Raw genomic sequence first — 13,292 nt, 5'->3', positions numbered from 1 at the left:
TCGTCCTCAATAACCCAGAACAGTGGTGCGTAGACTACTTTCCATCTGTAGCCATAGGAGGCACCGCTCTCGCAACACGTGAGGTACGTGCAGGCAGAACGTGTCTGCTTGTGCTTGCATGTCCGATTACCTGCTGGGTCCATTCATCCAGTACTACTTCTGAAGTCACCAATTACAACCCCTAGTAATCGAGGACTTAAAAGACAGGGACATTATGGGAGAAGAAGTGTCACTTTACCTAGGTCGTTAACCAGTGGGAAATGCGTAGGTGCTGGTATGGTAAAAGCTCTTCTACGAGGGAATGTATAGTAAATGAGAAGGGATGTCTCGGTCAGTACACGCTACTTGCGTGCCACTGTACATAAAGGCCCCTTCAACCACCAGCAGCGTTCCCCACTACTTCTAGTCAGAATCAGATCAATGTCAACCATAACCAGCTCCACTCTCATCAGCCTAGTGCCGCAAGATACCTCTGTAACTGATGAGCGGATGCTGTTAAAGTACGGTGAGAAGCCATTGTATCCCTGGCGACCCACCGTTTCCCCTCTAACTCGCTGGTTCTCCGTACACGAGGGCAGCCTCGGAACCCATCAGCACCTGCCACATTGAGAGGCAACCATGGTCTGAACAAGAACCAAGACAAAGTCATCGACCAGGACCTGTGGTTCCTCAACCTTGAATCTCCCATCAATTGACATTCATTGGTCAAGGTATTCCCTGGCTGGCGCCTTGAGGGATGCTGGGGAATAAACATGTGAATCTCTGGAAAATAGCAAGTTAGCGGACCGAGAAATGAGACATAATGGTGAACACATCACAAGCGTAGCGTACACCCCTACAACCGAAGGCACCACATTGAAGACGTCTATTGCTCTCTAACTCTTACCATCGTCAGAGACCCTTTTAGATCATACGGTCTCTGCCAATCATTGACAACTGTTGGATTTATAAAAATAGACATTCTGTTGCATAGGAGTCTTTTTTCAATGCTCGTCATGGACGTTACTTTTAAATAAAGAGGTTGTGAGGAGTTCCTCCAACCTCAGGCCAACAAAGCAGCACAGCAGTCTCTGGAAGCCTGTCAACGCCACGCAACGAGTCCCCGTTTGGTCGACGGACGCAGGGCCCGAGGGAGGCTCGCACAGGGCACTCTTTGGCACTACTAAAGTCATTTTAACAGCTGTTCCTCCACTTCCTCAGCGTCATAGAACTCGTCCTCTGCACTGCTGCTCTCCGCACTTGGGTCTTCTCGGTCACTCTACAAGAGATAGAAAACATTCACATGTAAAGCATGCTTTCAATCGACAAGAACACACACTCACAACTCTTAGAAGGTCAATTCTGGCATCCTACGTTGTAAGGAAGGAGCTCGTAGTCATTGTATACACCAGGGAGGCGCCCCATGCAAGACTTGACAACACTGAGCAGGTGAGGACATCGCAAGATGGATTGACTGCCTAAATGTGCATTGCATCGGAGGCATTTAACTAAAGATTCTGACTCATCAGGCGATAATCGTCAATTTGATATTTTAAGGAAATTCACAGCAAGATAGGTCATTGCTTTCAGAATTTAAAGAAGTTTTGGTTCTAGTTACCCAAAGCGGGTTCGCCAAAAAACAGGATTTAAGAATGTGTTCCAGTGTGGTGGAGTTTGTTGGAACACGGAGAAATTCTTTCACTAGACGGAACCCGAGATGAAAAATACCAGTCCCAGGTCCGCTCTGCACAGAGCTTGCACGCGCACAGCTTCGGGATTGTCCTGCGGCTCTCTAGCCTATCCTTTCTGAAAACCAGATCCCTTGTCACCAAGTATTACCCTCTAAGGCATGTGAAAAGGCAGCAGAATGAGATCAATAGAAATGCAGAAAAAAGGCAATAAGGTAGGGAAAAAAGAAAATGCTACTTACCAGTATGCATCTGTTCTTGGCATGTAAAGCTGTAGATCCATATACTTGTGCATAGATCGCCATCTGGTGTTGGGCTCGGATGTTTGCACTTTGTTGATGTCTTGGAAGAAGTTCATTGTAGTCACGACGATAGTGCGCAGGGGCATCAACTCCACATTTTTCACCATAAAGGGTGAAGATGGAGTTTGTGAGAAATAGCAAGAGATATCCATGCGTGATGTATCCAAGTAAGATAGTACTGCAACAGATAAAGGTACCCGGGGAGGCGGATGCGTTTATATAATTCAGCAGCTCTACATTTAAAAAAACATTTTTTTTTGATACTTCTAAAGTGCACTGTTACTCTACCCGAGTGTCCTGGCGCTGTAGACCGCTGGGGAACCCGTCCTGGTTTTCCCTGTGAGATGGTCCCTTTCTGGGTATCTCCAGGGTGAAACCAGGCATCCCCGGCATCTGTGGGGGCCGTTGTAGAGATGAGGCAAGCTTAATGCCCAGAGTTACCGAGTGTGTTCCCTGGTTAGAGTAGGCACTGAGGCGAGAATTATCGAGTCCGTTGACCCTGGTCCAAGAAATGATGCATACTGGTAAGTAGCATTTTCCGTTCTAGGCATATGAGCTGCAGAATATATACTTGTGCACAGACTGTACAGCAGCACTATCCCTAGCGGTGGCCACCTGCATCTGTAGCAGTGGTTAGAAAAAGTGTCCTTAGTACAGCCTGGCCCACACTAGCCTGTTGTTTTGCCTGCACATCTACACAATAGTGTTTTGTGAAGGTATGTGGTGTAGCCCAAGTTGATGTTTTACAAATGTCATCCATGGGAATAATCCCTAAGAATGCCATAGAAGCCACTAATTTTTGTGTGGAATGCGCTCTAGGGGAATGGATATGTACGCTTTGCTTTTTGGTAGCATACCTGGATGCATTTAACGATCTACCTGGCAATTCCAGCTATTGATATAGGATTGCCCTTATGTGGTGGCGAGAAAGCTACAAAAAGTTGTTTACTTTTCCTGAAAGTTTTTGTCCTTTCAATGTATTAAAGAATAGCTCCTTTGACGTGAAGCGTATGTAGAGCCCGTTCTGCTACTGAGTCTGGTTGAGGAAAAAAGACTGGTAGTTCAACAAACTGGTTAAGGTGGAAAGCGGAAACTACTTTTGGTAAGAATTCAGGGTTTGTCCTAAGAACCACTTTGTTGTGATGTATTTGTAAAAATAGTTGTTGTATGGTTAATGCCTGGAGTTCACTAACTCTTCTGAGAAATGTGATCGCCACAAGGAAAGCTACTTTCCATGTGAGAAATTGTAGTTCACATTTATATAAAGGTTCAAATGGGGGACCCATGAGCCTGGTAAGGATAATGTTTACATTCCACACTGGAAAGGGTGGAACTCTGGGAGGAATTCTTTTTTAAGGCCTTCCCTGAATGCTTTAATGGCAGGTACCCTAAACAATGACAAGTGTTGTCTGTTTTGTAGGTAAGTAGCTATAGCAGCAAGATGTAATGGTATAGATATAAATGCTAGATTACATTTTTGTAGATGCAGTAGATAACAATTAATGTTTTGAATTGAAGCATCTAGTGGATTGATTGGGGTATTATTGCAGTAGATCACAAATCTTTTCCATTTAGCTGCATGGCATGCTCTAGGGGTAGAACGTCATGCCTCCGTAATGACGCTCATACAGTCTGGCGGGAGATTGAGGTAACCAAACTCTAAAACTTCATGAGCCAGATCACTAGGTTCAGTTGACTTGGTTCTGGGTGCCTTATCTCTCCATGGTTCTGTGTGAGAAGCTTTGGGGAGAGGTGCAACTTTTGATGTGGAACGAGTGAGATTTCCAGCAGGGTTGTGCACCATGGTTGCCGGGCCCATGTTGGAACAACTAGGATCATTGTGAGAGATTGTTGTTTGAGCTTCTGAACCACTAATGGAATGAGCGGGAGAGGCGGAAAAGCGTACGCAAATCTGCCGGACCAGTTCATCCATAGCGCATTGCCTTTGGACAATGGGTGTGGATACCTGGAGGCGAAGCTTGGGCATTTGTGTGTTTAAATGTCTGGCGAACAGATCTATGTCTGGGTGGCCCCACATTTGAAAAAACAGATGAAGAACTTGCGGATGAAGTTCCCATTTGTGGATGCGCTGTGTATGACGACTGAGCAGATCCGCAATCTGATTGTGTACCCCTGGAAAATGTTCTGCTAGAGAGTATATCTTTTGTGGGATGGCCCATCTCCATATGCTTTGCGCTAGTTGAGAAAGCTGCAAAGAATGTGTTCCTCCTTGTTTTTGTACATAATACATTGCTGTCATATTGTGGGTGTGGACAAGGACAGTTTTGTTGATGAGATGTGTCTGGAATGATTTTAATGCTAGAAAGATGGCCAGTAATTCCAGGTGATTGGTGTGGAGCACTTTTTGTAGAGGGGTTCACATGCCCTGAATTGTATGGTTTAAGAGATGGGCTCGCCAGCCGGTGAGCGATGCGTCCGCTGTTAGCACTATCTGTGGAACTGGGTCTAGGAACAGCCGCCCTTTGGAAAGGTTTTGTGTGTTCCACCATTGCAGAGAGCAATGTGTGCGACTGTCTACCAACACCAGATCTGAAAGTTGACCTTGAGTCTTGTTCCACTGACGTGCTAAGCATTCTAGCGTCTTGCGTCAGGTACTATAAGAATACAAGAGGTCATCATTCCTATTAGCTGCATAAACACTCAAGCTGGTAGTGAGTGTTGGGAATGACATTTTGTTATGAGGATTTGCATATTGGCTATTCAGACTGGATTGGGGTATGCAAGCACTCGGGAAGTGTCTATTGTGGCCCCTAGATACTGATGTATGTGGGACGGTTGAAGATTTGACTTGGTGAGGTTTATTGTGAACCCCAAGTTGTGGAACAGCTGAATTGTTTGATGAGTGTGGTGAACACACTAGCTGTATGACTTGGCTTTTATGAGCCAGTCATCCAGGTATGGAAACACATGAATTTGTTGTCTTAGGAAGTGGGCGGCTACTACTGCTAGACATTTTGTGAAGACTGTGGGTGCTGTGGTCACACCGAATTGGGAGTACCTGGACTTGATAGTGTTGACCTTCCACTACAAACCTTCGAGATTTACTGTGCGCAGGGTGTATAGGAATATGGAAGTAGGTGTCCTTGAGATCTAGATTGGCAAATTAAATCGCCTTGTTGGAGTAGCGGGAGGGCCTGTTGAAGAGTGACTATGTGAAGATGGTCTGTTTATATGTAGTTGTTCAAAGGTCTGAGATCTAGTATTGGTCTGAGAGTTCCGTCTTTTTTCGGGATGAAAAAAGTAGAAGGAGTAAACCCCTGTTCCTTGATGCTGAAGGGGAACTGGTTCTATTGCATGCTTTTGAAGAAGTGAGAGAACTTCTCGTTTGAGGAGCATTAGATGTTCCATGGACATTGGACGTTGTTTGGGAGGTATGGTTGGGGCAGTTGCGGTATGTTGCAGGCAGTAACCATACTGGATAATTTGTCTTCCCCACCTGTCTGTAGTGATGGAGTGCCAGACAGGTAGGAACTGTGAGAGTCTTCCGCCGAACGGAGTGGAAAAGTCTGGAGGAAGAGTAGGGAAGTCATTGTTTGGAAGTAGGGGAGGTTCGTTGTTATTACCTCGGCCTCTACCCTTGTTATTCTTTCCTCTGTACCCACCTCTAAAATATGCCTTGTTGGGGGATGTTTGTGTGGGACTCTTGCAGGAGGAAGAAGTGTCTGTGCTAATGTTTTTGGATGCGCCCCTATAAAACGAGCGACAAAAGAAACCTTGTGGTGTTTGAGACTGTAATGCTCCCATTGATTTTGCAGTGTCTGTGTATTTGTTCATTTTTTCCAAAGCTGTATCCACAGCTGGGCTAAAGAGGTATTCTTGATCGAATGGCTGATTTAAGATAGCTGCTTGCACTTCTTGTTTAAAACCAGAAATGCGCAACCATGCATGCCTGCGAAGTAAGACACTGGTGTTGAGAGATGTAGATGCAGTGTCTGCTGCATCGAGGGCACACTTGATGGATGCATTTGTAATTAACCTGCCCTCTTGGATCAGATCATTGGCTTTGTATTGGTCAGGCAAATGTTGAATAAGATCTTCAAGCTCATCGTAGTGAGCTCTGTCAAATCTGGCAAGAAGTGGTGGTGCATTAGCTATTCTCCAGTGATTGGCTGCTTGGGAGCCAACTCGTTTGCCTGATGCATCTAGCAGTTTAGACTCTTTGTCTGGAGGTGGAGCACCACCAGAGGTTTGGGAATTAGCACATTTCCTTGCATTTGAGACTACCAAAGAATCTAAAGGGAGTTGTCCTTTAATGTAAATTGGATTGTTTGGGGCAGGTTTATATTTTTTATCAATCCGAGGAATGAGAATCCTGGTCCTGACAGGGTCTTTAAATATGTCTGGCACATGTTTAATGACACATTTAAGCATGGGTAATGTCTGTATTGATTTTTGTGACTGAGCAAATGTATCAAGTAGGAAATCCTCCTCGAATGGGGTCTGAATGTAGTTGAACCCCATGATATTGGGCAGCCCTATTAATGAGCGGACTAAAACCTATATTGTCGTCTGGAGAGGATGGTCTAGATGGGTATACATCCGGATCAGGTATGTCTGGAGGTTCTGTGGGATTGTTGTAATCATCCCATGTATCCTGTGGTGGAATAGTGTTGTCATCAGGGTTATCTAAATAATCCTTATAGTGCCCACTCCGTCCCCTAGATCATCCTCATCCTGTGGTGGTAAGGGTGAGTATGGAAGTATTGGAGAGAGTGTAGGAGAGTGTATTTGAGAGTTTGTAGGAGACAAAGATTTGGTAGGAAGAACAGGAGAAGAGAGTCTTAAGGGTGAAGTTGCAAAGTCTCTTTTCTTCACAGGTATCTCAGGAGAGTGTGAGGTATCTGATTTCCTCTTCTTTGCTGGAACATTAACAATATGGCCTGTTTTAGAGTCAACATGTAATGTCTTTTGTTTCGGATCGATAGGATCTGGCTGAAACAGTTCTTCCTGGTTGGTGTCTGCTTTCTGTGCCGACTCTTTTGGTTCCGATCGTGGTTTTGATTTGGGCTCTGAAGCCGTAGATGTGGCCTTGAGCTCCTTTGGCTTCGATGTCGAGTCCGAAATCTTCTTTGGATCCGAAGGTTTTTGGTGTTGTTTCGGTTCCGCGGACTTATGGCCTTCTGGTGCCGAAGATTTCATTACCGAGGCCTTTTTAGGTGTCACAGGAATAGGGGGTATTCCTGATTTTAGTACCAACGGTGTTTTATGGGTACCCAGAGACGGCTTGCTTGGTCCCGATCGGGGGCATCATCGAAACTCGTCCGGCTCCGGTGCAGCCTGTTAAGCCATAACGTGTCGTTGAGCCGGGCGATCACGGATAGTCTTCTTGGAGCGAAAAGAAGCGTAGGCCTGGCAATCCCTTTTCTCGTGTTCTGGTGAGAGGTAAAGGTTGCAGACCTTGTGGTGATCACTGTGTGGAAATTTAGCTCCACACTGGAGGCATTTTTTAAATTGAGTCCTTTCCATTAGCCGTAGGGCCGAATGGCGCCAATATGTCCAGTGGCCCGCGTCGACGACCGGAATCAAGGATTTTAAGGTTAGCTCGTCGAAGGGCACGCAAACGAACCAATACCGTTGAGTGTTGATGGGTTGCGCGTCGAAAAGGGTTGGAAACACAGTGCCGAACCGGAGTGCAGCAGATCACATCCGAACCTGATCACAGAAAAATACTATCTAAAGATGGAGTCGATGCCCTTGTGCTCTATTGTCCAAAGGAGGAGTCACCTATCTTGTGACTACAAAGACTTCTTCCAAGACAACAACAAAGTGCAAACATCAGAGCCCAACACCAGATGGCGATCTATGCACAAGTATGTATTCTGCAGCTCATTTGCCTCGAAACAATATTTTCCAAGTCGGACTACGTGTCCCAGCATGCATTGCTTAGTTACAGCAATCGGCGTGGCCCACTGGGGGTTGTATATACAGAAGCATGCAGTGAAGGACTTGGAACTTCTTTGGCGCATCTTAAACTGCCCATGAAGAAGAGGCTTTAGCCTCGAAACGCGTTGGCAATAAAGGAATTACCTGGAAGACTCATGCTGGTCTTTCATCTTTAATTAACCGGAAGGTTAACATTGGCTGGGAGTGCGTCCTAAAAGCTTGCAGATTATTATATATATATATATATATATATATATATATATATATATATATATATATATATATATATATATATATATATATATATATATATATATATATTCATTCACTGAAAAAACCATAGGTTATAGACCATATATAGTTAGGAATTAGCATTTAAAAAACCTTATTTTACTCACACAAAACCATTGAAATTCCATATATAGTTAGTTGCACTAACTATATATCGCGCACCCGCAATCCACTGCTGATGATGTCACATATTACATCATTCATGACATGGTCAGTGACATCACTGATGACATCACTGATGACATCTCAAATGACATCACTGATGACATCATCCAGTGACTGTGTGTTTCTGTAAAGTTTAAATATGTTTTACATATTGAAGAATGAGTAGATGTAGAAGTGTCTGGATGAAGGATTTAGTAGGTGCGTAACTGACTGTATGAGTGAGTGATTAAATGTGTCTCACTGAGTGCATGGGTTAGTGACTAAACTGTCTTAATTTGTGCATCATTATGTCTGTTGTTCTGTAAACTGCTGCATGTGTTGGTCAGTAGCTATATGAGTAACTATATGGGTTATTGATTGATTGCCCAAGTATTTGTATGGGAGACTGAGTGTGTGTGTGGCTGGCTGGGAGGTGTGTGACTCTGTGCAGATCAATGTGTACTTGTATCAATGATTGTATAAGAGAGTAAGTATGTGTTAGTATATGTTTCAAAATGTAAGGTGCTCTATGTTTAACTGTATAGATTAGAAAATAGAAGTGTGATTGATTATTTACAGGACTGACTAGGTGTGTGAGTAACTCCATGGATGAGTGACAGAGTGTGATAGTCTGTATAGGTGTATGAGTGCATATGATAGTGTTGTAAAGATGAGTGATTGTATGTATGAATGATTGTATGGGTAAATGAGTGAATGTGTGTGTAAACATAGGAATCACTGAGTGCGTATGTAGTAACTAGTATTGGTGTGTCAATGGTTTCAAAAATGATACTCTGTATTTAACACTGGGTGTAACAGAGGTTATATTAAAGTGTGAGGAGATGCATTGTATTGTCACATGAATGATATCATCAGTGATGTGGTCATTGATGTCAAATGAGATGTCATCAGTGATGTCATCAGTGATGTCATTTGAGATGTCATCAGTGATGTCATTTGAGATGTTATCAGTGATGTCATTTCAGATGTCATCAGTGATGTCATCAGTGATGTCATTTGAGATGTCATCAGTGATGTCATCAGTGATGTCACTGACCATGTCATGAATGATGTAATATGTGACATCATCAGCAGTGGATTGCGGGTGCGCGATATATAGTTAGTGCAACTAACTATATATGGAATTTCAATGGTTTTGTGTGAGTAAAATAAGGTTTTTTAAATGCTAATTCCTAACTATATATGGTCTATAACCTATGGTTTTTTCAGTGAATTTTCAAGGTTTTGGAAATGCTAATTCCTAACTATATATGATCTATAACCTATGGTTTTTTCAGTGAATTTCAATGGTTTTTTAATAGCAAATATCATAAGCTGTCGAATGTCAAGTACGTGGTAAGTGAAAACATTTTCGTGTTTATGCACACTGATCTGCTTTGAATGGTGCCCCCCCCCCCCTCATTTCTATTAGGAGTACTCTCTCTTTGCACATAGTGAAGGGTAGTTAACGCAGGCCTTTGCCCCCGTTGTAATACGTCGTGCCTGCTTCTCTCTCCATTTGATTGATTGTTATCCAAGTATTTACTGTTTTAGAATTGGTTCTCTTTGGTTCATTCTCTATTTACAAACAAACACAGAGTCGCAATACTCTGTTTAGTCTTTGCAGATAACGAAAAATCGTGTAAAAAAAAAAAAGAAAAGGAATCGAGCAAAATCAGTAGGCCACTAACGGGATCTCTTTTTGACCTCGCTAAAATAGAAACATTAGGAACAACCCCTCATGACAAATACAAAACTAGTGAGATGAACTGAACTCCACACAATGATGGCTGCAAAACAGCTCGGCTCCGCCACCCACCCCGCCCAAAATAACGATAAAGAGCGGCTGCCATGATTGGTTGCGGAATGGCCACGACGGAGCTACGAAATGGTACTGCTCTCATGCTAACCCCAGCTTCAGTCTGAAACATCCAGAAACACTGTAGACTACCAATTCGATCAGTTCCGGTAGCGCCCCAATGTAACCCGGTAGAGAAGAACTAGCCCTCCCCTCTTTGACTGATGGTTCTTGTTGCCTGTCCCTTCTGTTGTCATTTAACAGAACTATTTAGCCTGCTGAAAGGGGTTGTGTTCCGACCGCTGGTTGGTGGAGACATTTTGACTAGATTCTGGACCTGCGTTGTCGCGTAATGCGTCATATGACGCGCCGCGTTAGCGCATCCGGAAGTCATCCGGGGCGCGCAGCGCGTAACGCAAGCATAACAAGTCATGTGACTTGTTAATAAAACTTTTCATTGGTTCATTTTACTTTTCTTATTCTAATGATGAAAGGCTTGGTCATATGACCTAAAAATTACGCTTTTTATTACTTCCGAACATTATTTTTTCTTAAATATATGTTATAATGTTCCAGGCTAATGTACTTTCCCGGAAAATTTACAACTGTCCTGCAAGTAAAATATATTCTTTTTTCGAAAAAAAGTGCGTTTCTTCGTCCCATGACGGAGCCGTTGAGCAAAAGAGGGTCGACCTGCTGTCTTAGTCGCCGATACGCCTGAATATGAGATTCTTATCGATCACTTTATGTTGCAGGAATAGAAAACACAACAGCCCTTGACCATTTATCTTTACTGCGTTCCTTCGTATTATACCTTTTACCCTTCATGTAATTGGTCTGCTTTATTTCACTTGCCTTTTAATGATTCTAAAACAGTGACTATTATTAAAAACTTTACCAATGTATATACTACTACCATGTTTTCTTTTAAAAACCTTTATTGTGAAAATTTCATTATACAAATACGAGCCTATAGCCACGTGGGCCGGCCACGGAGCAAACTGTAATCGTATATGATGAGTAGACATTTACACTGTAGAGGAACGTAACGGGCGGGCCATTAGGTTGCAAGAACTAAGGTGTCTAACAGTTACGGAATCGGTGGACGTACATTTTATAATTAAAATACGACAGGGCCAGTTACAATAAAATTATCTAGATATACATTTGCGGGCAAGTACCATGGGTGACGTTAATTCGAACTTTCAACAGTACAGTAATCAATAACACATCAGAACTTAATATCAATAGGGATGTCGAAATATTCAATCAATTCTCGTCCCCGCCCGCCATGTGCTTCAAAACTGCATACGTATCTCGTGATTTCAAGGTTCTGCAACCAGTACACAACAAGGAGTTACGAGTCCCATTTATTCCGGCGCCATTTTGGGCGAGGACGGGCAGGTCCAGGATATAGTCAAAATGTCTCTACCAACCATCGACTATGATGATGTTCATATGCTGTATTTATTAGAGTAACACTCATCTGTCCACATGAAATTAATTTGCCACAATCTAAACATGTCATTTTAATCTTTCCAAAGTTCTTCTAAATATTTGGGACCGTTTCCCTTGCCTCTGATGCTGTCAGTGCCACTTCTTTGATGAATGTACTAGCAGGTCAGGGGTTCTCCTCCAAATCTCTCTTTTATGCAGCACTATAATTAATTGGTGCCACCTCTCCATATGACGATGCATGGTATAGTTACCATAACTATATTTTTTTTCGGTTCCTCTGGAGAGTTCATCGTGGCAGATGAAGCGTGTAACGTACCGGGCATTTACCTTTTTTTGCATGTACAGGAAAGGAAAAAAAATCGAGCGTCTGAGTTCTAAGGTGTCCCAGGGCCATTTTAGTGGACCAGGCCCAAATCCAAAGAACAGGCCGCCATTTTGAGAGTCCTGTTGCAGCCGCCTGTCGCTGTAGCATCAAGAGCAGCCGAAACTCAGCTGAATGGCAACTGAAACGGTAAAGGGGCGCCCCACTACAGCAGACGAGCCTCCACCTAGGAAGGCCCGTTCACGCCGCCTCCCCCCCCCCCCCTTCGGGCACCCCACGCCGTTATTCGGAGCAGTATTGTAGGATGGCCACACCAGTGCGGCAACTTGCTAGACATCACCTCGGTGGTAACCGAATCTCAACGCCTTGTGGTGTCTTCTATTCAGAAAACATTGTTATGCTGCCTTCGACCTATTCGCCGCAAGTGCGCACACAACTCAACTGCATAGCTTGCTAGACACCACCTCGATGCCATCCGGATCTTGGAATCTCAGCGCCTTTTGGTGTCTTCTCTTCAGAAAATATTGTTGCGCTGCCTTTGGCCCCATTCGCACATCGGTCCGCTACTGACGCCATCTCACAGGCTAATGGGGCGCCCCACGCCGACTTTCAGCATTGTAGGATGACCACACCAGTACAGCAACTTGCTAGACATCACCTCGGTGCCATCCGGATCTCGGCGCCCCACTGCAGATGAAGTGCCTCTCAACTATGAAACCACCACGGTGACATCCGGATCTTGGCGCGTTGTGCTGCCTTCGGCCTATTCGCACATCGGTCCGCTACTGACGCCATCTCACAGGCTAATGGGGCGCCCCACGCCGAGTTTCAGCATTGTAGGATGACCACACCAGTACAGCAACTTGCTAGACATCACCTCGGTGCCATCCGGATCTCGGCGCCCCACTGCAGATGAAGTGCCTCTCAACTATGAAACCACCACGGTGACATCCGGATCTTGGCGCGTTGTGCTGCCTTCGGCCTATTCGCACATCGGTCCGCTACTGACGCCATCTCACAGACTAATGGGGCGCCCCACGCCGAGTTTCAGCATTGTAGGATGACCACACCAGTACAGCAACTTGCTAGACATCACCTCGGTGCCATCCGGATCTTGGCATCTCAACGCCTAGTGGTATCTTACATACAGAAAATATTGTTGCGCTGCCTTTGGCCCCATTCGCACATCGGTCCGCAACTTAGACATCACCTCGGTGCCATCCGGATCTTGGCATCTCAGCGCCTTGTGGTGTCAGTCAGAAAATATTGTTGCGCTGCCTTTGGCCCCATTCGCACATCGGTCCGCTACTGCCGCCGTCTCACAGGCCAACGGGGCGCCCCACGCCGACTTTCAACATTGTAGGATGACCACACCAGTACAGCAACTTGCTAGACATCACCTCGGT

The 13,292-nt window shown here is 44.5% G+C and overlaps 1 protein-coding gene across 1 annotated transcript in view; it reads right to left on the bottom strand.

Annotated features, from left to right (window-relative positions):
* Positions 1–926: 926 nt before the first annotated feature.
* LOC144772221 (solute carrier family 22 member 15-like) overlaps positions 927–13,292 on the bottom strand; it is a 211,550-nt gene continuing 199,184 nt past the window's right edge. The window contains exon 12 of the mRNA XM_078656367.1: positions 927–1,258. Within this exon, the coding sequence (XP_078512493.1) occupies positions 1,169–1,258 (90 nt within the window). The 3' untranslated portion in view covers positions 927–1,168. The remainder of the gene's footprint in view (positions 1,259–13,292) is intronic.

This window comes from Lissotriton helveticus, chromosome 8 (assembly GCF_964261635.1).
Source record: "Lissotriton helveticus chromosome 8, aLisHel1.1, whole genome shotgun sequence".
NCBI lineage: Eukaryota > Metazoa > Chordata > Amphibia > Caudata > Salamandridae > Lissotriton > Lissotriton helveticus.
This window is presented reverse-complemented; position numbering and strand designations above follow the sequence as displayed.